Source organism: Lampris incognitus, chromosome 9 (assembly GCF_029633865.1).
Source record: "Lampris incognitus isolate fLamInc1 chromosome 9, fLamInc1.hap2, whole genome shotgun sequence".
Taxonomy (NCBI): Eukaryota; Metazoa; Chordata; class Actinopteri; order Lampriformes; family Lampridae; genus Lampris; species Lampris incognitus.
The window spans coordinates 56650489-56675541 of NC_079219.1; the positions used below are offsets into that span (position 1 = coordinate 56650489).

At 48.2% G+C, this 25053-nt stretch overlaps 1 protein-coding gene across 1 annotated transcript in view; it reads right to left on the reverse strand.

Annotated features, from left to right (window-relative positions):
- Positions 1–25053, reverse strand: part of atp8b2 (ATPase phospholipid transporting 8B2) — a 41627-nt gene that overhangs the window by 10763 nt on the left and 5811 nt on the right. Inside the window, exons 2-20 of the mRNA XM_056287040.1 lie at positions 22134–22192; positions 21889–22002; positions 21076–21174; positions 20844–20905; positions 19995–20067; positions 19425–19495; positions 19237–19316; positions 17946–18104; positions 17099–17187; positions 16581–16777; positions 15016–15136; positions 12467–12554; positions 11026–11060; positions 10551–10710; positions 10100–10288; positions 8906–9021; positions 3565–3729; positions 756–867; positions 53–158 (exon numbers count right to left, since the gene is read on the reverse strand). Of these exons, the coding sequence (XP_056143015.1) occupies positions 53–158; positions 756–867; positions 3565–3729; positions 8906–9021; positions 10100–10288; positions 10551–10710; positions 11026–11060; positions 12467–12554; positions 15016–15136; positions 16581–16777; positions 17099–17187; positions 17946–18104; positions 19237–19316; positions 19425–19495; positions 19995–20067; positions 20844–20905; positions 21076–21174; positions 21889–22002; positions 22134–22192 (2095 nt within the window). The remainder of the gene's footprint in view (positions 1–52; positions 159–755; positions 868–3564; positions 3730–8905; positions 9022–10099; positions 10289–10550; positions 10711–11025; positions 11061–12466; positions 12555–15015; positions 15137–16580; positions 16778–17098; positions 17188–17945; positions 18105–19236; positions 19317–19424; positions 19496–19994; positions 20068–20843; positions 20906–21075; positions 21175–21888; positions 22003–22133; positions 22193–25053) is intronic.

Consider the following 25053-nt stretch of genomic DNA (forward strand, 5'->3'; position numbering starts at 1 on the left):
GGCAGAGAGAAAAGGGATATAGGCTGTCAGCAGGACAGCAGGACAGACAGACCTGAGCTCCTGTCGAACACTCTGGACAGTGTGTCCACTGACGATGAACACCTCGGTCATGTCGTCCGTCAGCATCTTACACGAGTAACCTATGTTCACTGCAGTCTCTGTAAGACAGGTTTGAAGACAGACGGTCACTTGAGTTCAGCAGAGTTTATGTTGCATGATTCTGCTAAATAATTTGGATGGGTCAAAATGATTCAAAACTTTGTCAAGCTGTCCGTTTTTTACCTTTTCAAAGCTGCACCAGGTAACTTTTTTTGCTTTAAAACATTAAATTCATTTTGGCGGCGTAGTGCGATGGCTATGGGAGAATGAAATGACTGCTGTTTAGAGCCCGTTCACTAGAAGCCTACCCCCCCCCCCCGTTTTTCTCTATTCTGTTGGTAGGCAACAGAATAGACCGCTACGCTACCAGGACGCCCCAATCCTATGTCATTTAAAGGTATTGAAATACTTCAAGTACTCCACCCACTTAACGCAGTTCAAAGTAGCAGGGGCCTGGAGTGTGGCCCAGTATGTGGCGGAGGCAGGAAGACATCCTCGGCAGGTCACCACTTCATTACAGAGTCCACAACACACAATCAGTCATGGCTATGGGCGATTTGAACTATCCGATAATCATGCATAAACACACATAACTTCTACTGACATGTTTTTTTTTTTGTTGCTTTTCTGTGATTATTTGCACATGTGTATCTCACCCTGCTTGTCTCCAGTGAGAACCCAGATCTTAATATTGGCAAGTGAGAGGACAGCAATGGTTTCTGGGACACCCTCCTGCAGCTTGTCCTCTATTGCTGTGGCACCCAGGAGCTAAACACAACACACACACACACACACACACACACACACACACACACACACACACACACACACACACACACACACAACAGGATAAACAGGAGCACATGCACACACACACGAATAAAAATGTCATTATCATGTGCGGCAGGTATTTTGAGGGGAAGCAGAAGTGTAACAGTATTCCTCATGTCTTGCTACATGCTCAATAATCCAGGTAAGGAAATCACAGAAAGTTGAATCTGTTCATCTGGACACAACATTTATTCGGGGGAAACATTTCATCACTCATCCTAGGCCCCTTTTCCACTACACGGTACCGGCTCAACTCGACTCAACTCGCTTCTGTGTCGTTTCCCATTACTGTAACAGTGCCCCCTGGATTTTCGGCTCTCCGTTTTTTCCCATTTCAAAACGTACTTTTAAGATAAGTCCGATTCGACCGCTTCGGTATATAAAAATGCCGGGTGATATCCCATGCACACATTGATGACACAGGGATGCAAAATGACACCGTGACATGTTTCTGACCAATCAGAGGTCTGCGCTGATTTTGGTACCCGCTCCAGTTGTTCTGGAACCTCGACAAAGATGGTACCAGAAAAGTGGCAACAGTTACCAAAATGCCGGTACTTTCCAGTAATGAAGAATGAAAAAAGGGAGAGTTGAGTCGAGTGGAGGCGTAACCATGTAGTGGAAAAGGGGCATTAGTGACTTCTTCAGCCTCAGGCTGACTGAAGAAAAGACTGAAGAGGTCACTTAGATGAGTAATGAAAATGTTTTCCCGATAAACGTCGTGTCCAGATGAAATGATTCAGCTTTTTGTGATAGTATTTCTCATGTTGTCCAATTCAAGAGCGTCTAGCTTAGACGTGTTACAAAGCAAAAAGGGAAGGAACAGATTCTCCCTGCTCCTGATGAGACAGTGAGAAGCATCCATCCATTCATCCATCATCTATTCCTGCTTAATAGAATTCAAGGTCACAGAGGGCTGGAGTCTATCCCAGCATGTACTGGGTGGAGGGCAGGGAGAGAGGTCGCCAGTCTCACATGCACAGTCACTCACACACCATTCACGCCCATGGGTAATTTAGAGACTCAGACTCACCTAACACTCAGTGCCGTGAAAAAGCATTTGCCCACTTCCCGATTTCCTCTATTTTGGCATATTTGTCACACATAATTGTTTCAGATCTTCATACAAAATGTAATATAAGACGAAGAAAACCCAAGTAAACACAAAATTCCCTTTTGAAATAGGGTGGCAGAGTGGCCCACTTGTTAGCATTGTTGCCTCGCAGCAAGGGGGTCCTGGGTTCGAACCCCAGGCTGTCCCAAGTCCTTTCTGTGTGGAGTTCGTATGTTCTCCCCATGTCTAGGTGGGTTTCCTCCGGGTGCTCCAGTTTCCTCCCACCATCAAAAAGACATGCATGTTAGGGTTAATACTCCTGCCTGTGCCCCTGAACAAGGCAATGGAAAGAAGAACTGGAGTTGGTCCCCGGGTGCTGCAGCTGCCCACTGCTCCTATACAATAGGATGGGTTAAATGCAAAGAACACATTCACATCCCCCTGGCAAAACTCCTCACTGCCAGGTGAAAAGAAGCAGCCGGCGACTCCACATGTATGGGAGGAGGCATGTGGTGGTCTGCAGCCCTCCCCTGATCGGCAGAGGGGTTGGAGCGGTGACCGGGACGGCTCGGAAGAGTGGGGTAATTGGCCAATTGTATCTGACCAGTGCCAATTACTCCACTCTTCCGAGCCTTCGATGGTGTTTTAAGCCCCCAACGTACTCTTCCAGGCAGCACTGCATGGAAGGCACTCCCCGCCCCCAACAGTTTCATCCAATCACAGCACTGGTTAGGGTTAGCGCCAGTGCTGTGATTGGCTGAAACTGTAGGGGTGCGGGGGAGTGCCTTCCATGCAGCGCTGCTTGAAGAGTACGTTGGGGGCTTAAAACACCATCGAGCCTTCCGAGCCGTCCCGGTCGCTGCTCCACCCCCTCCGCCAACCCAGGGAGGGGCTGCAGACTACCACATGCCTCCTCTGATACATGTGGAGCCATGCTACCCGGACGCCCCCGAATCACAGCAATTCTACAAAGAAGAGTGGACCAAAATTCCTCCACTGCGATATGAAAGACTGATCTTCAGTTATAGGAAGCATTTGGTTGCAGTTGTTGCTGCTGCAGGTGGCACAACCAGTGATTAAGTTGAGGGGGCAGTTACTTTTTCACATGGGTGATATGTGTATCGGACAGCTTCTTCCCTTCAATAAATGGGTTCTCCTCGTCTTATATAAAAGTTTGTATGAAGATCTGAGAACATCCAGTGTGACAAATGTGCAAAAATGGAGGAAATCGAGAAGGGGGCAAATACTTTTTCACAGCACTGCACATATCTCTGGACTGTGGGAGGAAACCAGAGTATCGAGATGAAATCCATGCAAACTCCAAACAGATTGCATGGAATCCAATCCAGACATCCCTGTGGCGACAGTGCTACTCACCAAACCACGATGTCGCCACAGTGACCTGCGTTTTCCCTTAACTAGAAATGAGCAACAGCAACCCAGTTCTGTTTTTTTTTTTTTAATTAGAAAAGCCACTGACAGGCCTCACAAGCACTAGACTAAAGGTCATACATAATGTAAACATGCACTACACACACACACACACACACACACACAGAGTAGGAGCATGTGTCACTAACCATCATGTCCTGTTCTATTTGCTCATAGGCGGCTGCCAGCCGGTCTTCCCTGCAGTCTGCGGCTTTGTCAGCACAGTGGTGACTGTGTGACCACTCCTCCCACTGCTCCTCCGTCAGATCCCTATAGGCCAGGGCCAGGGTCCTCAGCCCGTCTGCTGCATACTCCTACACACACACACACACACACACACACACACACACACACACACACACACACACACACACACACACACATCTGTCAGCTTAATGTGTGTGTGTGTGTGTGTGTTATGAATTGTGTGTGTCATATGAAATGAATACACATAAATATAGCCAGAAGTTATAATGGTACTGTGTAACCCAATGGGACAAGTACAGGACTAATACTACCATGGTTACCGTGTGGTTTGATTCCTATTCGGGAGAGCCAGCCGGGGCAGAGAAAAGTTAACACGACACTCTTTAGGGTAAAAAAAAAACTACGGAGCAGAATCGTGTAAAACTCTCAGGATTGTCTGATTGGATCACTTAAAAAAAATCTGCTGTGTTTGATACTGCCTAAGCCAGAGAGGAGGAAATGCTTGGACTTGAGTCTACAAAGAAGATCTTGTATATCCGGAGTGATTCCTGCCTATAGTAGCTGGTAAATCCTGCTACGACCTCAATTTTAAGTATATCTGAAAGTAACTGCTGCTTTGGAGTGAAAATACTGTTAGATCTGAAGATGTCTCGCAGGAACACAAACAATACTCAAGGTGAGGAGCTTGACATTGAAACTATGGATATACTCAAGGACATGTTGGAGCAACAGAAGCACTTTTATGAAGAATTACTGAAAGGACAAGTAGCCTCTTTTAGTACTTTTACTCAACTGATCCTTGAGTCGACAAATACGAGAACTGATTCTCTGATGGCTGAGGTTCAAGAGCTAAAGATTAGTCTGAAATACTCTCAAAAAGACATTGATGAAATAAAGGCTGACCAGACAAAACATTCAGCTGAGGCTAAGGATCTTGCAAAGCAGGTCCTACAAATCAAATCAAAGCCAATGGATTCAAATGACAATTCTGAGAGAGTGGATTATCTGGAGAACCAAACCCGGAGGAACAATCTTGTCATTGAAGGCATCAAGACCGATAAAGCAGATGAGACTTGGGCTGAGACTGAGACCAAGGTCCAAAAGCTATTTACCTCAAAGCTCAAACTGGACCCGGACACTATAGAGATAGAGCATGCACACAGGAGTGGAACGTTCAGGGGTGATCCTGAGAAGCCAAGGCCAGATATGGCTAAGCTTTTACATTTTAAAGACAAACAACTCATCGTGACAAGGGCAAGGGTTAACCTCAGGAACACTTCAGTGAACATAAACGAAGACTTTTCAGATCAGCTACGCAAGAAGCGTGCTGAGCTGCTGCCAGCGATGAAGGAGGCAAGAGCTAGAGGGGACTGCAGTTATTAGTTATTAGTTACGATCGCCTTATTATGAAACCAAGGAGGGAGGGAAGGAGGATTGAGACCCACTAAAGTGTACGAGAGCTGAATGTTCCGATGTTTGTTTCTATAAATGGAAGATTAGTTGAATTATTCACTATGTCTTTTAAATTACCAAAGAAGGGTTTAAAAATAGCACATCTTAATATATGCAGTCTTAAATATAAAAGTTCATGAGGCGACTTCCTTAATTGAAAATGAGAATTGCCATTTCAGAAACTCACATAGATCCATCGGTAGATGTAAATGAAATTGCTGTGTCAGGATACAGTGTTTTTAGAAATGATAGAAACTGCTATGGTGGTGGTGTGGCTATGTGGTGGTGGTGTGGCCTCCAGAACCATATACCTGTCAGGATAAGAGGGGATCTTTTGACTTCAGCTATTGAGGCCCTATGGATTCAAATATACTGCTCAAAAAAATAAAGGGAACACCTAAAAACACAATATAGACCTCGATGAATGAAATATTTCAGCTGAAAATCTTTATTTATTAGACAGAGGAATGTGTTTAGAGCAAAATAACCTAAGAATGATCAGTGGAAATCAAAATCATTAGCCCATTAAGGTCTGGATTCAGAATCATACTAAAAATCAAAGTGGAAAATGAGAACATAGGCTGATCCAACTTCTGTGGAAATTCTTCAAGACGATTCAAAATGAGGCTCAGTAGTGTGTGTGGCCTCCACGTGCTTGTATGCACTCCCTACAACGTCTGGGCATGCTCCTGATGAGACGACGGATGGTCTCCTGAGGGATCTCCTCCCAGACCTGGATCAGGGCATCGGTCAACTCCTGGACAGTCTGTGGTGCGACATCGCGTTGGCGGATGGTACGAGACATGATGTCCCAGAGGTGCTCGATTGGATTCAGGTCTGGGGAACGTGCAGGCCAGTCCATAGCATCAATGCCCTCGACATACAGGAACTGCTGACACACTCTGGCCACATGAGGACGAGCATTGTCATGCATGAGCAGGAACCCAGGGCCCACTGCACCAGCATATGGTCTGACAATGGGTCTGAGGATCTCATCCCGGTACCTAATGGCAGTCATGGTACCTCTGGCTAGCACGTACAGGTCTGTGCGGCCCTCCAAGGATATGCCTCCCCAGACCATCACTGACCCACCGCCAAACCGGTCATGCTGGAGGATGTTGCAGGCAGCAGAACGTTCTCCACAGCGTCTCCAGACTCTCTCACGTCTGTCACATGTGTTCAGTGTGAACCTGCTCTCATCTGTGAAGAGCACAGGGCGCCAATGGCGAATCTGCCAACCAAGATGTTCTCTGGCAAAGGTCAATCGGGCTGCACGGTGTTGGGCTGTGAGCACAGGCCCCAATTGTGGACGTCGGGCCCTCATACCATCCTCATGCATTCTGTTTCTCACTGTTTGAGCAGAAACCTGCACATTAGTGGCCTGTTGAAGGTCGTTTTGTAGGGCTCCGGCAGTGCTCCTCCTGTTCCTCCTTGCACAAAGGACCAGATAGCGGTCCTGCTGCGGGGTTGTTGTCCTCCTGCGGCCCCCTCCACGTCTCCTGGTGTACTAGCCTGTCTCCTGGTACCTCCTCCATGCTCTGGACACTGTGCTGGGAGACACATCAAATCTTCTTGCCACAGCACGCATTGATGTGCCATCCTGGATGAGCTGCACTACCTGAGCAACTTCTGTAGGTTGCAGATACCGCCTCATGCCACCTCTAGTGGTGAGGGCACTAGCAAAATGAAAAACTAACCAAAGATCGGCCAGAAAAGATGAGGACAGGCAAATGGTCTGTGGCCACCACCTGCAAATCCATTCCTTTTATAGGGGTTGTCTTGCAAATTGTCTAATTTCCACCTGGTGGAAATCAGACAATTGCGTTTTGATTTAATAGACCACAAGATGCTTTTAATGAAAGTTGCTGCTTATGGCTTTAGTAATTTGACCCTTAATTGGATGAGGAGCCACTTATCAAACAGAACACAAACTGTTTACTTTAACGGCAGTTTTTCTATTGTAAGGCAGTACAGTGTGGTGTTCCTCAAGGAAGTTGTTTGGGCCCATTGCTCTACTCTATTTTACCAATGATATGCCACTTGTTTTGAGTAATGCTAGCTTAGCTATGTTTGCCGATGATTCCACGGTGCATATGTCATCAAACAGTGTGGATGAGTCCAATGTTCTCTTGTAAAATGATATGAAATTAATTTTGGACTGGTTAACCAAAAACAATCTAGTTTTGAATGTATCAAAGACGGAACTGGGGGGAAATAGCGTGATCCTCCCACGCGCTGCATTGGCGAAACTTCTCACTGTCAGGTGAAAAGAAGCGGCTGGTGATGCCACATGTATCGGAAGAGGCATGTGGTAGTCTGCAGCCCTCCCCGGATCGGCAGAGGGGGTGGAGCAGCAACCAGGACGGCTCAGAAAAGTGGGGTAATTGGCCAAGTACAATTGAGGAGTGGGGGAAAATTTTAAAAAAGGAAAACTTTTTTTTTATCCTAAGCCCTGGGGGTCAAAGCATGTGATTGGGTTGCAGAATCTTTTAAACTATTCAATACTGAATCAGTAAGCTAGCGTCAGTCAACCGCTGCACACCGAGCTGCCATGTCATGTTTCAGGGCAATAGCACACAGCGAATAATGTAAAAAAGCTCTTTTTTTGGCACTAAAAGGGTCAGAAAATGATGAGAGGGATCCGAAGAGCCTTAACCCCGGACCAGAAGTCTCGCTCTATAATCCCTCGAGGAGTGAGTTGTTGCGGAAACACAACTAGTGTGGAAGTGAGAGTTTGAGAGACGTGCACAATTGAAAAAAAGGGCTATCGCTGCTTCTCAGCTGCGTATGTTCAAACACCGCCCGAGCGGCACGTGTACGAAAGTAAAGCCTTAAGTTCTCTTTTTGTCTTTTTAGTCAATTTTTCTGATTGTTTTATTCTATTTGTATTATTTCCAGTGGCGGCTGGCCGGTACAGGGTGCTGGGGCGCCGCCCCCTTCAAATATCAAGAGAATAAAAATCTACTTAAACATGTTAAATATAATTTAGTTGTATAATGCAAATAATTATGAAATAAAAGTGTTTTCAGTCTGTGAGCACCTGTCAGCAGCATTAAATATTGGTTCAAATGGTATTTGGTTGATTTCTGTTTGAATACATATACTTCCTGGGTGAGGGGCACCGGCCAAACAATACCTTATGTAAGCCCTCAAACTTTTGGCGAGCAGGTGACCTGAGGCTACTGTCTAATTGGTTTCTTCAGATTTTCCAGGGGACGCAGCCGCAGACACCTCCACTTTTATTGGCCGCGGATTGGTATTGTGTTAATGTTTTTTGATCTAATGTGATTGGACAATTCTCGTGGCTGTCAGTCATGTTCACACCCACCAAGACGCCTCGTCTCGACCGTCAATCATCCACCGTGTACGAACCCTGATGAAATCTGTAGGCTACATTGTCCTTCTTAATAACTCTGTGACTGTGTGGACATCAAGGCAGCTGTCAGGTGTGCTGTGCCAAGGTAAACTGCGCCCCCCCCAAACATTTTTAGCACCAGCTACCACTGGTTGTTTATCCAATCTATTCCATTCATCTTTCCTCTGCATCAACAGCCGACTGTCTCCCAACTCCACCAGGATCACTAAAATGCAACTGAGGAAACAAAAACAATCTATAGATTTTGAAATTATCTGATTTGATATCTACAAAATATGGGAAGTAATTAGTAGGTATAAAAAATTATTAGTAATCAGAATACCTAATAAATTACTACGGCCCATTGTTCCACCAGCATTTTATATCTCCAGCGGTCCTCTGTTGTTGTCTGCTGTAGTTCCATAAAAAGGCCAGAAGTTGAAAAAACAAAAACAAATTAGCTATAAAAAACTCACATTGAGATGGTCGGAGGTGATGTTCATCAGTTCCTGGTTACTGGGGTGAAGTCTGTCCAGCAGCACGGTGTCGGCTCCTTTACAGTACAGACGGATCCTGCCATCTGGGTTACGCACTGAGGATGAACACACAGACCAGACTGAAGACTGTCCACCGCTATCTTACAGCAGACAGATACTCTCTGACATATGGCGAGTCTACATGCGAGAATGTCCATATATAAGAGGCCGTTTCCTGTTGAGTATCATTTAGCATCGATTCGTGAATGTGCAATCTGTTATTCCACTCTTTGGCAAAAGGTCAGAGGCTAATGGTCGTGTTGCTTTGCTTCAAGGCCACCATTGTTGCGAAGTCACGTATGAGTAATGGTCAGCTATTTCTGGACAAAGTTCCAGCGCTCAACCAGAAGACGGATCACAGGAAATCACAGTGAACTCTCTCGCTGGAGGAAAGAAAACCAATATATCATTTCCTATCAATTTGCAGGGCCATTACAGTGGACTTAAGATAACTTGCTATGAAACAAAAACAATTTCTAAGCAACTAACCAACTACATTTCTATGAAGAGATTTATGATTATTTGATATTATTTTAAATCCACAGTGATCTACCGGTCCCTAAAACTACACAAAACGACTAGCAGGTGAAATTTTTTTTAATCAAAGTAGCATTAAAAAAAATAACGGGGTTGGGGCGTCCGGGTGGCGTGGTGGTCTATTCCGTTGCCTACCAACATGGGGATCGCTGGTTTGAATTCCCGTGTTGCCTCCAGCTTGGTCGGGCGTCCCTACAGACAAAACTGGCCGTGTCTGTGGGTGGGAAACTGGATGTGGGTATGTGTGCACTAGCACCTCCTCTGGTCGGTCAGGGCGAATAGTATGAGCTATGAGCCTCCCATGCGCTATGTCCCCCTGGCGAATCTCCTCGCTGTCAGATGAAAAGAAGCGGCTGGCGACTGACTCCACATGTATCAGAGGAGGCATGTGGTAGTCCGCAGCAGCCCCCCCCCCCCCCCGGATCGGCAGAGGGGATGGATGGAGCAGTGACCGGGATGGCTCGGAAGAGTGGGGTAATAGGCCAGATACAATTGGGGAGAAAAAGGGGGTAAAAAATAATAACGGGGTTTACCCTTGGTTATAGTATTTGTATTTGTGTGTGATCAGATCATGTGTGTGTGTGTCTGCACACACACCTATAACGGACATCCTCTTGCGAATGTTGTTGAAGTCCAGTATGGCCAACAGTGTGTAGGTGACCAGCCGCCCCAGCTCTGTGGTGGTGATTGTGCCGGGTGTTCTAGAGCGAAACACAAAGCCAAAGTTCCTGGCTGCAGTCACTAGGGCTCCCTCATCTGGTGACTGGGCTTTATATACCAACTCCCCTGGAGAGAGAGAGAGAGAGAGAGAGAGAGAGAGAGAGAGAGAGAGAGAGAGAGAGAGAGAGAGAGAGAGAGAGAGAGAGAGAGAGAGAGAGAGAGAGAGAGAGAGAGAGAGAGAGAGAGGTTTCTCTTCAATAGAATTGTTCCCATGTTCTCACTGGTAGCACGCATATATCCTTTAACACCCTGCTACTTAAAATGTCTTAGTGAAAGTGTCTCTTGCTTTTCCACCTTCCGACTCCTCGTCTCCTCATTTCTCGCTCACCCTCACTCTTCTCCTCGCTCATGACGGTGTGACAGAGGGAGAGCAGGCGGAAGAACTCCTGAGCATGAGGTTCCCCCACTTTCACCGCCTCCAAGAGGGAGTCGTCATAGAAACAGAAGTCAGGGTCCGCCAGGGCGTTGAAGGGTGTAAAGTCCAGTCTCTGGAGATGAACAGGAAGGACCAGGAGTTGTCATATACCATGACAACACCATGACAACATATATCATGAGTTCATCATGATATATCATGATGAACTCATCACAGGTCATGCACCAGACGCCTCTTTTCTTCCTAATACTTTAAATTGTTTAATCTTAAAACGTCACAGTATCAATGTTTTAGATTCAAACAGACAAGGCCACATGGCAGAAAGTCAAGCACTGCCTAAATTTCTATTTCTATTTGTGTGTGTGCATGCATGCATGCATGCAAGTGTGTGTTTGGACTGAGGCAAAAGCAATACTTTGCTGCTTACCTTTGGCTGAGGTCTCAGTGGATCCATTACCTCACCTGAGCATGAGAACACAGATTGACGCTTAACACTTTGTGTTGAATACTGTTTGTGTGTTCCAGCATATGCATCATTTGTGTGCATGCACATGTGTTTGTGTGGATCTACATATATATGAATCAGAATCAGAAATACTATCATTTCATTATATGCCCTTGCATACATGAAATGAAACGAAACATTGTTTCCCCCAGCCCACAGCAGTGCAACACAAAGACAAAAACACACATCCAAAAACTACAAGAACACATATATCCAAACTAACACATATATCCAAACTAACACAAAAATCTAAAATTAAAAAAAAAAAAATCACTGTCCAGGAGAATGAACACCAGCCAGGATGACTGTCGGAACTGCCAGTCTGCATGGGCTAGCAGTTAGCTTAGCCTGCCCCGCTTCCTCGTCCTGTCAGACTGCCCTCAGTGTTTCCTCTTCGGGCGCAGCTCCGGTCAGGGCCATGGTCCTTGGGCCCACAGGATGCGGCAGACCAGGCTCCCTCAGCCGATCCAACGTCAGCTCTCCCAGCCAGACACCTTTGACACACCTCCCCGCACTCCACACGACGACACTAAAAACACAGTCAAGGCTAGGCGAGGCCGCCGCCAGACTGCCCTCGGTGTCATCAGAACTGCTGGTCTGCATGGGCTAGCAGTTAGCTTAGCCTGTCCCGCTTCCGCATCCTGTCAGACCGCCCTCGGTGTTACCTCTTCGGGCACAGTTCCAGGCAGGGCTGTGGTCCCTGAGCTCACAGGATGCAGCAGACCAAGCTCTCCCAGCCATCAAACGAAGACAAACTTGGATGCAGACGTGGACAAAGACACTGCATGGATGGTACTGGGTGAGGCCGCCGCAAACGTGAATTCGTGCTATCATCTTCCATAACACTGGTACTGGGTGAGGCCGCTGCAAACGTGAATTTGTGCCGCCATCATCCCACACCAGAAGATATATATATATATATATATATTAGCACAAAAAGTAAGGAAATTTGTGTTTGGTAGATTATTTCTTTGGCGTAACAATGCTTCTTGGCAATAAATCTTATACAGTTGGAAAGCCTGTTTATTTCCCTTTTAAATGGGGCCACATTTGTAAGGAACATGCATTTGTGGGATGAGCAGCAGAGCTGAGTATGTGGGTTGCGCCCATGAAAAATTTGCCAAATCTTCTCTGCCAATGCCAAACAGCTTATTTTGTTGTTGCGATTGACTCTTGTTTTGAGCTTCTGGTACCCCAGGTGCTGACAATCAGGTGCCTGATATAAGATTTATTGCAAAGAAGCATTGTTACAACAAAGAAATAATCTACCAAACACAAATTTCCTTACTTTTTGTGCTAAGTTTATGTGTGCGTGTGTGTGTGTGTGTGTGTGTAAGTATAGTATGTGTACACATGCATATACCATAAGCTTGCCCGTTGATGGAGCACTTGTTGAAGGTCATGATATTCTGGGTGAGAGTTCCCGTCTTGTCACTGAAGATGTATTCAACCTAGTGAAAATCACACAAAAATTCAAGAGATTAAATTAAATTTTTAATATGAAACAAATGTGGTATTTCCCAAGAGTGGTAGAACTGACGGCTCAAGTGATAAATTCAACAAAAAAAGAGACCACATCACATTAATGCCACTTGGAAGATCTATGCTGTCTCTTTCTTCTAGACTAATAACATTCAGCCCCTCCCAAATGAGTGCAAAGACACTAACACCTCACATCACATGACTGACACATGAGGGGTCCAGTAAGTTAGACCAGTAACACCTCACGTCACATGACTGCCACATGAGGGGTCCAGTAAGTTAGACCAGTAACACCTCACATCACATGACTGACACATGAGGGGTCCAGTAAGTTAGACCAGTAACACCTCACGTCACATGACTGCCACATGAGGGGTCCAGTAAGTTAGACCAGTAACACCTCACATCACATGACTGACACATGAGGGGTCCAGTAAGTTAGACCAGTAACACCTCACATCACATTACTGACACATGAGGGGTCCATTAAGTTAGACCAGTAACACCTCACATCACATGACTGTCACATGAGGGGTCCAGTAAGTTAGACCAGTAACACCTCACGTCACATGACTGACACATGAGGGGTCCAGTAAGTTAGATCAGTAACACCTCTAGTCACATGACTGACACATGAGGGGTCCAGTAAGTTAGACCAGTAACACCTCACATCACATGACTGACACATGAGGGGTCCATTAAGTTAGACCAGTAACACCTCACATCACATGACTGCCACATGAGGGGTCCAGTAAGTTAGACCAGTAACACCTCACATCACATGACTGACACATGAGGGGTCCAGTAAGTTAGACCAGTAACACCTCACATCACATTACTGACACATGAGGGGTCCATTAAGTTAGACCAGTAACACCTCACATCACATGACTGTCACATGAGGGGTCCAGTAAGTTAGACCAGTAACACCTCACGTCACATGACTGACACATGAGGGGTCCAGTAAGTTAGATCAGTAACACCTCTAGTCACATGACTGACACATGAGGGGTCCAGTAAGTTAGACCAGTAACACCTCACATCACATGACTCCTACATGAGGGGTCCAGTAAGTTAGACCAGTAACACTCACATCACATGACTGACACATGAGGGGTCCAGTAAGTTAGACCAGTAACACCTCACGTCACATGACTCCCACATGAGGGGTCCAGTAAGTTAGACCAGTAACACCTCACATCACATGACTGACACATGAGGGGTCCAGTAAGTTAGACCAGTAACACCTCACATCACATGACTCCCACATGAGGGGTCCAGTAAGTTAGACAAGTAACACCTCACATCACATGACTCCCACATGAGGGGTCCAGTAAGTTAGACCAGTAACACTCACATCACATGACTGACACATGAGGGGTCCAGTAAGTTAGACCAGTAACACCTCACGTCACATGACTCCCACATGAGGGGTCCAGTAAGTTAGACCAGTAACGCCTCACATCACATGACTGACACATGAGGGGTCCAGTAAGTTAGACCAGTAACACCTCACATCACATGACTGACACATGAGGGGTCCAGTAAGTTAGACCAGTAAAACATGAGGCCAATAGGGAGGCGACACACTGGCATTAGAAACTAAAGTCTGTGGGCAGACTTGTGAGAAGCTGGGATGAGATGTTCTACTTCTACTACAACACTGCCCCCTTCAGTCTAATCCACACCACCATCACTGTACTCGACAACTTACATGGACACCGCCATCACCATCTTCTACAGCTACACCCCTTTATATCCTTTATACATGGACACCACCATCACCATCTTCTACATCTACACACTTTATATCCTTTATACATGGGCACCGCCATCACCATCTTCTACATCTACACCTCTTTATATCCTTTATACATGGACACCACCATCACTATCTTGTACATCTACACCCCTTTATATCTTTTATACATGAACACCACCATCACCGTCCTCTACATCTACACCCCTTTATATCTTTTATACATGGACACCACCATCACTGTCCTCTACATCTACACCCCTTTATATCTTTTATACACGGACACCACCATCACCGTCCTCTACATCTACACCCCTTTATATCTTTTATACATGGACACCACCATCACCATCTTCTACATCTACACCCCTTTATATCCTTTATACATGGGCACTGCCATCACCATCTTCTACAGCTACACCCCTTTATATCTTTTATACATGGACACCACCATCATTGTCCTCTAGATCTACACCCCTTTATATCTTTTATACATGGACATCACCATCACTGTCTACATCTACACCCTTTTAAAAATGTACGAGGATGGAGATGGGCAAAAACAAGTGTACACTTTTTAACATCCAGTTAAAAAATTAAAAGCTCATACATAATACATGCATGCACACATTCCGTATGCATGAAAACTTGTGCATGTGAGGGCCACGAACCTGCCCCAGCTCCTCGTTGAGGGTGGTGGTTCTGGCTTCTGCTGCTGTGTTGCACTGTGTGCAGAACATCTGCTGGTCCCAGTTAATGAAGTAGCTATGGCCCAGCCTGATGACCTCCACACTGTTAGGAGAGAGAGCAACAGAGAGAGAGAATGAGAATGAGAATGAAATAAACAGAGCAACAAAGTGAGAGAGTGTAAAAGAGAAGGGAGGAAAAGTGAGAGACACAGAGAATGATAGATAAAGTAAGAGAGAGAGAGAAAATGAGAGACACCGAGAGTGAGCAAAAGAGAGAGAGCGCAATGGAGAGAGAGAGAGACAGACAGAGAGAATGAAATAAACAATGCGACAGAGTGAGAGAGTGTAAAAGAGGAGGGAGGAAAAGTGAGAGACACAGAGAATGATAGATAAAGTAAGAGAGAGAGAAAATGAGAGACACCGAGTGTGAGCAAAAGAGAGAGAGCGCAATGGAGAGAGAGAGAGACAGACAGAGAGAATGAAATAAACAATGCGACAGAGTGAGAGAGTGTAAAAGAGGAGGGAGAAAAAGTGAGAGACCCAGAGAATGAGAGCTAGATAAAGAAAGAGAGAGAAAATGAGACACGGAGAGTGAGCAAGAGAGAGAGACAGCAACAGAGAGACAGTGAGAATGAAATAAACAGAGCAACAGAATGAGAGTGTAAAAGAGAAAGACACAGATTGAAAGACAGACAGGGAGAGAGAAAATGAGAGACACCAAGAGTGAGCAAGAGAGACAGACAGAGAGAGAGGGAGAGAATGAGATATATGGAGAGCGACAAATAAAGACCGATAGAGGGAGGGAAGGACATACAAAGAAAGCAAAAGAGTGAGGAGAAGGGGCGTCAGGGTAGCGTAGCGGTCTATTCCGTTGCCTACCAACACGGGGATCGCCGGTTTGAATCCCCATGAATTACCTCCGGCTTGGTCGGGCGTCCCTACAGACATAATTGGCAGTGTCTGCGGGTGGGAAGCCAGATGTGGGTATGTGTCCTGGTCACTGCACTAGTGCCTCCTCTGGTCGGTCGGGGCATCTGTTCAGGGGGGAGGGGGAACTGAGAGGAATAGCGTGATCCTCCCACACGCTACGTCCCCCTGGTGAAACTCCTCACTGTCAGGTGAAAAGGAGCAGCTGGCGACTCCACATGGATCGGAGGAGGCATGTGGTAGTCTGCAGCCCTCCCCCGGATCGGCAGAGGGGGTGGAGCAGCGACCGGGACGGCTCAGAAGAGTGGGGTAATTGGCCAAGTACAATTGGGGAGAAAAGGGGGTAACCCCCCCCCCCGAAAAAGACGATACCAAGACTTTTAGCGGTAGGTTTGACGTTTAAATGTTTGAATGAAATGGCAAAGCTCTCAGGACCGACTCAGAGAACTTGTCGGGGTTTAGATGGAGGAAATTAAGACAATGATTTGATTCAATGTGAGAATATGATCCTTTCTCTTGACGAGATGCTACGCGTGAATCGGCGTTGCTTCGTACGTCGAACACTGAGGCTTTGTTTCCCCCCCGCAGACGCCATTCACCAGTCCTTCGGCTGTCCCTACCTGACATAAAGAGAGATAGGCACCACGGTGTTGAGGATGATGACGTAGGACCAGAAAGACAGAAAGGCGGAGAAGAGGAAGTTGTTGACGGGAGGGTCCCAGGGCAAGTAGCTCTGAAACAGGGAGCCGACCTCTCCCTCCCACACCGCGTTCCCCACCGCCAGGATCACACCCATGCACACCAGGAAGCCGAAGATCTGCCACAGGTAGGTAGGAACACACACAGACACACACACACACACAGGATCAAGTACACGCGGTGAGAAGTCCATATTACAAAACAACAACATCCGGTTCGTCAGCATTACTTCAGATAAAATGAGAAGCTGTTTCATATTACACCCCGAGATATAACGGCTGCACCCCGAGTCAGCTGGGACCGATGATACCAGAGGAGCGATCCCGAAGAAATCTCCGACAAAGGAGCTTTAAAATGAAACTTAATCCGGGCGGCATCATTACGCCAGCGTCCAAAAATAGTTGTGAATCGCGGAGGTGAGGAGTTTGGGGTTACCTACCCAGAGGACAAGGGTGTTCATCAGACGGTCGATGCTGGTACGCTTGAACTTGGTTCGACCACTGTTCTGCATGAGCTTGGTATCTGGGCCTGGCATAGAAACAAGGAGAAGTGAGTTTGGTGTGGCACAGGCACACACACACACACACACACACACACACACACACACACACACACACACACACACACACACACACACACACACACACACACACACACACATATCTTTTCCTGCTCACCATACACAAACAAACACGTTAAAAAACAGAACCTCAAATATAAGCACACACACAATGACACGGTTAACGCAACCCCCCCCCCACCCACACACACACAAACTCAAGCTGCAGGTAAAAAGACATGTGCAGGGCATCCAGGTAGTGTGGCAGTCTATTCCGTTGCCTACCAACACGGGGTGTGCCGGTTCGAATCCCCATGTTACCTCCGGCTTGGTCGGGCGTCCCTACAAACACACAGTTGGCCATGTCTGCAGGTTAGACCGGCCGGGGCGCCTGTTCAGGCGGGGAGGGGGAACTGGGGGGAATAAGCGTGATCCTCCCACGCGCTACATCCCCCTGGCGAAACTCCTCACTGTCAGGTGAAAAGGAGCGGCTGGCGACCCCACGTGTATGGGAGGAGGCATGTGGTAGTCTGCAGCCCTCCCCGGATCGGCAGAGGGAGGGGGTGGAGCAGCGACCGGGACGGCTCAGAGAGCGGGGTGACTGGCCAGGTACAATTGAGGAGAAAAGGGGGGGGGGGTCCAAAAAAGACGCGCATACTCAAACACACAGTAAACACAAGCACAAAGGAAACATCAAAAACACACACACACACACACACAGACTGACCAGCAAAAATGACGAGGCCGTAGCAGGCCTCTGTGTTGCGCAGGACACAACCCCGCAGCAGCATGTTCTGGTTGGTTAGGCTGTATTTACTCTCCTTCCAATGCAGCATCCCACAGAAACGATCCAGCTTGTTGTTCGGGGGCTCACACACCACCTCACCTACACATACACCCAGAAAAGGGTAGAAATAGACACAAATGTAAACACACACACACACACACACACACACACACGTGCACATATTTACTTTCAAAATTAGACTAGCCAAATTCAGCTACAGCAATAGAGGGTTATCTATAGATTTTAGAGTAGAATTAACCATCCATATGATCCCATGCTGCTGAAACAGATACACACACACACACAGACACACACACACACACACACACACACACACACACACACACACACATCCATACAAATGCTGAAACACACACCCCTTGGAACCTGATACGGGGCAGGGAGTGGGCTGATTTGCTGATATGATGCATTTTGCCCAGCAGGTAAAGAGTGTGTGTGGGTGCTCTCTGCTGACGGAGGATTGCGTTACGTCGTGTGTGTCCGCGGGTGATGACAGGCTGTGGATTTTATCTGCTGACTGGGTAAGGCAGATCTTGTGTGTGTGTGTGTGTGTGTATACACTTGCATATATATGTGTGTGTGCTGCACAAAATTAATGCAATTACCAATGTATGCGTGTGTGTGTGATGGCGTGTGCCGAGTGCTTGACCACAAAGTCAACTCACTGCACTGACCTTTTTTTTTTGGACCCCCCCCCCCCCTTTTTTTTTCTCCCCAATTGTATCCGGCCCATTACCCGACTTTCTGAGCCGTCCCGGTCGCTGCTCCACCCCATCTGCCGATCTGGGGAGGGCTGCAGACTACCACTCCCATCTCCTCCGATACATGTGGAGTCTCCAGCCGCTCCTTTTCACCTGACAGTGAGGAGTTTCACCCGGGGATGTAGCGTGTGGGAGGATCACGCTGTTCCCCCCAGTTCCCCCTCCCCCCCGAACAGGCACCCCGGCCAACCGGAGGAGGCGCTAGTGCAGCAACCAGGACACACACCCACAGACGCGGCCAATTGTGTCTGTAGGGACGCCTGACCAAGCCGGAGGTAACACAGGGATTTGAACCGGCGAGCCCGGTGTTGGTAGGCAACGGAATAGACCGCCACGCCACCCAACTGACCTTTTTACGGGTCAATGAAATACGAAAATGGATAGAATGAGAGGCAAATGAAATAACAGAGAGGGGAGAATAAGAAGAGCTGCTTGGTCTCGACTCTCACCGTCAAACGTGGCCAGGTTGTTCGGGTCCCCCAGTTCTGACGTGACTGAGACAGACTGGCGTACCTTCATATTGGTCTCTCTGGAAGAAAACAGAACACAGAACAGCTACTAAGACGTCACTTCCTGTTTCTCCCGAAGGGCGTGTGACGCCGCAAGTCAACGGTAACGTGTGTGGCTGTGTCCTGACCCATCAAGCTCGGCTGTCTCGATGTAACACAGACCGTGGGGTTCGCTGCTGGACAACAGGAGCAGGTCGGCCTGCGTGTAAAGACGACAGCTGAGGTTAGCATCCGCACCCAGATCCTGATGACACGGTAACAGCATTAGCACCTGACAAGCACACGCTGACCATGCTGTGACGTGGCACTGCCAAGCATCCGCTAACAAGGCATGGATTTACGCTGCAGAGGCGCCGTAGTTGGAGTTCACTACCAAGATACCGACGGCACGCTGACATCTACTCAGCATTTGTAAAACATAACATTGAGCTGAGCAGTGAAGGTCACATGATGTCTAAAACCACGACTCCCAGTGGAAGAATTCTTCTACTATGTGCATGTTTGCTGACATCAGTACGGGCTAAACCCGTGTGATCGATTGCGAGGTTGCTCAAATAGAATAAATACATTTGTGCATAGCAAGCTAGTAAAGATGGGAGGGGTTACCAGCCACTTAGTGTGTACTGCGTGTGCACATGCGTGTCTGTGTGCCTGTAATGGATGCGATGTGATGATTAAAGTGTCGGACACACACTTACTGCCACAAACTGGTTGTTCTCCAGCTTGATAATGTCGCCCACTCGAACGTTCATCCACTTTTCCTTCTGCAGGCTGAGAGAGACGGTGGAGAGAGACGGACAGATTAAAACACAGACACAAAGAGGAATAAAAGTGGCAATAATAACGATAAAAAAAAATTTTGGGGGGGGGATTCCCCCCCTTTTTTTCTCCCCAATTGTATCTGTCCAATTACCCCACCCTTTACAACAGAGTAATAATTGATATTCTAAATTCACACAAATCTTGAGTGGATTTTAAAATTTGTATTTATTACGGATTGATCCAAAGTGGATCCCTTTTCTCTCCAATTGGATCTGGCCAATTACCCCACTCTACCGAGCCCTCCCGGTCGCTGCTCCACCTCCTCTGCTGATCTGGGGAGGGCTGCAGACTATCACATGCCTCCTCCCATACATGTGGAGTCACCAGCCGCTTCTTTTCACCTGACAGTGAGGAGTTTCGCCAGGGGGACGTAGCGCGTGGGATGATCACGCTATCCGCCCCCCGAACTGGCGCCCCGACCGACCAGAGGAGGCGCTAGTGCAGTGACCAGGACACACACCCACATCCGGCTTTCCACCCGCACACACGACCAATTGTGTCTGTAGGGATGCCCGACCAAGCTGTAGTTAACACCGGGGATTCGAACCGGCGATCCCCATGTTGGTAGGCTACGCAATAGACCACCACGCTACCTGGACGCCCCCTCGATAGAGCATTCTATAAGATAAAGTTAGACAAGGCCTCGCATCGGAAAACACCGGGACACTGACTTATCCTGGATCGTGGATTTAACGACCATTTGACTCTTCTCATTTCATACTCACGAGCCGTGGATGAGGACCTGAGACTGACGGTTGTTCACTTGGTTGTCGCTCTTGTGGCGGAACTGCAGGACACACACAGGGACATCCATGAGCCTCCGCATCTAACCAGCCAATACCCGTTTTTTTGGCGCAGAGGTGGCGTTTGTTTGCCGTGATCGTGTCGTGTCACACGCACTGTTTCAATGCGATGATGCGGTACAACAATGGCGGCAAAAGATCCCAACACACTCACATAGTCATCGGTGGCATCCTTCACTGCAGTGATGGTAAGCACAAGAGCTAAAGGCACTATGGTGGTGAACCAGGAGAGAGAGGATATCTGAGGTATCAACTGGACGGAGAGAAAGACAGAGATGGGTTCATTTGTAGGTTAGCTGTGATGGGGAACACATGGGAACACATGTAAGCAGTAGTATATAGTAGTAGTACAGAGCAGTAGTACATACTAGCTGTAGAATATCATAATATGCAGCTAGTAGTATTTTTATCATGTAGTTTACAAGACACTCTTGGGGGGGGGGGGTTCTCTCTCCAATTGCCCCACTCTTCCGAGCCGTGCCGGTCGCTGCTCCACCACCTCTGCCGATCCGGGGAGGGCTGCAGACTACCACACGCCTCCTCTGACACATGTGGAGTCGCCAGCCGCTTCTTTTCACCTGACAGTGAGGAGTTTCGCCAGGGGGACGTAGCGCGTGGGAGGATCACGCTATTCCCCCCAGCTCCCCCCTGAACAGGTGGCCCGACCGACTGGAGGCGGCGGCGCTAGTGCAGCGACCAGGGCACATACCCACATGCGGCTTCTGACCCGCAGACGTGGTCAATTGTGTCTGCAGGGACGCCCGACCAAGCCGGCGGTAACACAGGGATTCGAACCGGCGACCCCCGTGTTGGTAGTTAACGGAATAGACCGCTACGCTACCCGGACACCCCTAGTTCTGCATTTCAGCCCCTCACTCACACACACACACACACACACACACTCCCGCTCGTGTGTTTACAGCTTCCTATTTCAGTTCCCTCTATACGTCCAACTTCCTGTCCTCACCTGCAGGATGAGCAGGAAAAGGAAGTAGGTGTTCGCCACTTCCTGGAACTGCTCAAACAGGTTGACGGGCAGAAAGGTGAGGATGTTGTACTTGGATGTCATGATGCAGTTACTCTGGCCGTGAAGGAAAAGGGGAAAAACATCAAGTACACTGCCTGAAGCTCGGCTGTATCTCAGATTCATGAATCCAAACGCTGAAACTCGTGATAAGAGAGGCGGCGAGGCGGCGAGTCGGCCTTCCTTACCGCGTACTGGAACTTCTCGTTGTACTCTCGGTCGTTGGCGCGGACCCTTCTCTCCTCCTCTGCAGAAATACAAACGTGCAAAAGGAGTCAAACGGCGCCCCGGACAGCAATGCCGAGCCAAAACAACAAATCAAAACAAGCAATTACTGGAAGCACATTTCCATTGTCTCCTCCGCTGCAGCCTTGTAGACGCCACTGACAGACACGAGTGAGGAAGACTCACGGGGGACATCGGGGACGACTGTAAAGGATGTTGTCCCGTGTGAGTGAATTTATGTGTAAATCAATGAAGCTGGAGTGCACATGTGTCTGCTGGACTGGAGGGACGGGGCAGTTTAGAAACAGAGACGAGGGGACAGGATGGAGTCAATTATTTGCACAGCTATATATGCATGTGCACTGACACACACACACACACACACACACACACACACACACACACACACACACACACACACACACACACACACACACACACACACACCCTGGGAACAGAGCAGACCAATTAGCTCTCATCACTAATTAACTGAGGCCTCTGTCTATTTCCAGGCAGACACAGTTTTGCACAGCTAAACAATACTCATCGTATCATCATCATCATCATCATTATCATCATCATCATCATCAGTTCCGTAACCTATGGAGGTCGTAGGAGCACAGCTGACGCCTCAGCCAGTCTCCTCCACCGCTCCCTATCCATCGCCGCTCTCCCCGCCCCCGCTACGCTCATCTGTAGCCACTCTCCCATGTCGTTTAGCCAGGTTTTTCCTCGGTCTCCCTCTCTTCCTCGTCCCTTCTACCAGGCCTTGCAGGACGTCCTTTGCAAGTGTCCTTTCCGTTCGGCAAACGTGCCCAAACCAGTTTAATTTCCTTCTTTTTTTTAACCCTTGTCAGTAAACTATCATGGTGACCAGTAGCATCCTTAACTCTGTTCAGCACCTCAGTGTTGGTGCCGTGTATGGGATTTGCGGCGTTCTTCTGCTCCAAGTTCAGAGGCTCATTGTGTATGTCTGGCTTATCGGTCAACAGGTCGCACAAACCCAAATGAGTGAGATTCCAGGTCTCGTTAAAAGACGTCCAGAGGTGATAGCATCTGACGTTAAAAACCCTTCAGACCTGTATGGTATTGGATTACGTTTAGTTATCTGAACTGACTCGTCAGAATTCGCTGACCCCCACTGCTTCGTGGTGCAGGCGTGGTTTCATCTGAGTTGGCAGCACTGTTTGTTGCTAGCACCCCCCCCCTTTTTTTCTCCCCGGTTGTATCCGGCCAATTACCCCGGTCCCGGTCGCTGCCCCACCCCCTCTGCCGATCCGGAGAGGGCTGCAGACTACCACATGTGGAGTCTCCAGGCACTTCTTTTCATCTGACAGTGAGGGGTTTCGCCGGGGGGACACAGCGCATAGCAGGATCATATGCTATTCCCCCCAGTTCCCCCTCCCCCCTGAAAAGGTGCCCTGAATGACCAGAGGAGTCGCTAGTGCGGCGACCAGGACACACACCCACATCCGGCTCCCCACCCGCAGACACGGCCAATTATGTCTGTAGGGACACTCGACCAAGCCGGAGGTAACACGGGGATTCGAACCAGCGATCCCCATGTTGGTAGGCAACAGAACAGACCGCTACGCTACCCGGACACCCGCTGCTAGCATTTTTAACATATATTCTGTTTTGGGGGCGGCACGGTGGGGCAGTGGTTAGCGCGGTAGCCTCCTTGCAAGAAGGTCCTGGGTTCGAGCCCCGGGGTAGTCCAACCTCGGGGGTCTTCCCCTGTGTGGAGTTTGCATGTTCTCCCCGTGTCTGTGTGGGTTTCCTCCGGGTGCTCCGGATTCCTCCCACAGTCCAAAGACATGCAGGTCAGGTGAATCGGCCGTACTAAATTGCCCCCTAGGTATGAATGTGTGTGTGTGTGAGTGTGGGGGAGGGCTGGGGGGGGGGGGCCCTGTGTGGGGGCCTTGTGTGATGGCCTGGCGGCCTGTCCAGAGTGTCTCCCTGCCTGCCGCCCAATGACTGCTGGGATAATCTCCAGCACGCCCGCGACCCTGAGAGCAGGATAAGCGGTTCGGATAATGGATGGATGCATTCCGAAACCGACTGGGATGTAGTTATAGGACCGATGCACTTTTCCCTTCGTCCTCTTCTTCTGTCTGTCCATCCTCCCTCTGCTGAAAGACTTTCTATTTGTGCTGCTGCAAAGTTGTTTGGGAGCAGCAGCTTCTACGGCCGCTGTCCTCTAATATTCATGAGGGAGCTTTTTGAATAAAATGTCTGCCCTCTTTTGCACAGGGCTGCACAGTGTGCACACATGCACATGCACTTGCACACACACACACACACGCACACACCAAAACGTGTAGCATGTGTTTGTCACCATTTCCCATCGTGAGCAAGCAGGTGGATTGGAAACCACAAAATGTTCGCCGTCCTTTGAAAAGCTACAGAAACAACGAAAGGAACTCAAAAGGGAAGGATGCCATGTGACAAAGAAACCTATAACCCACTTTATGAAACACACACACACAACACACACACACACACACACACAGAAAGGTGAATGCTAGCCCTCGTGTGCACATTGCGGTTTCCTGTGTTTCTGGTCTCAGCATTGTGCAGCTGTCTCTGTCCCGTTTGACCCGCGTACCATCTCGTTCCCCCATCATCACCTCTACTGAATTCAGCCTCGCCAAACCAACACACGAAACCCAAAGAAATCTCAAAAGGGTGGCCTTTAGTAGGTGTTAAGAGTGTGAGACAGAGCTGACGCAGCTCCGGGTCAATTTAGCAGTCGTCCGGTGGATTTGGGCGGGTTACAATGTGCTACTTTTCCTTAATCCTCCTTACAGTTTCACCTTTAAGTCAGTAAGCGCTTGTCTGGCGGAGCAGATTACAATAAGAAGAACAGTAAAATAACCTTAA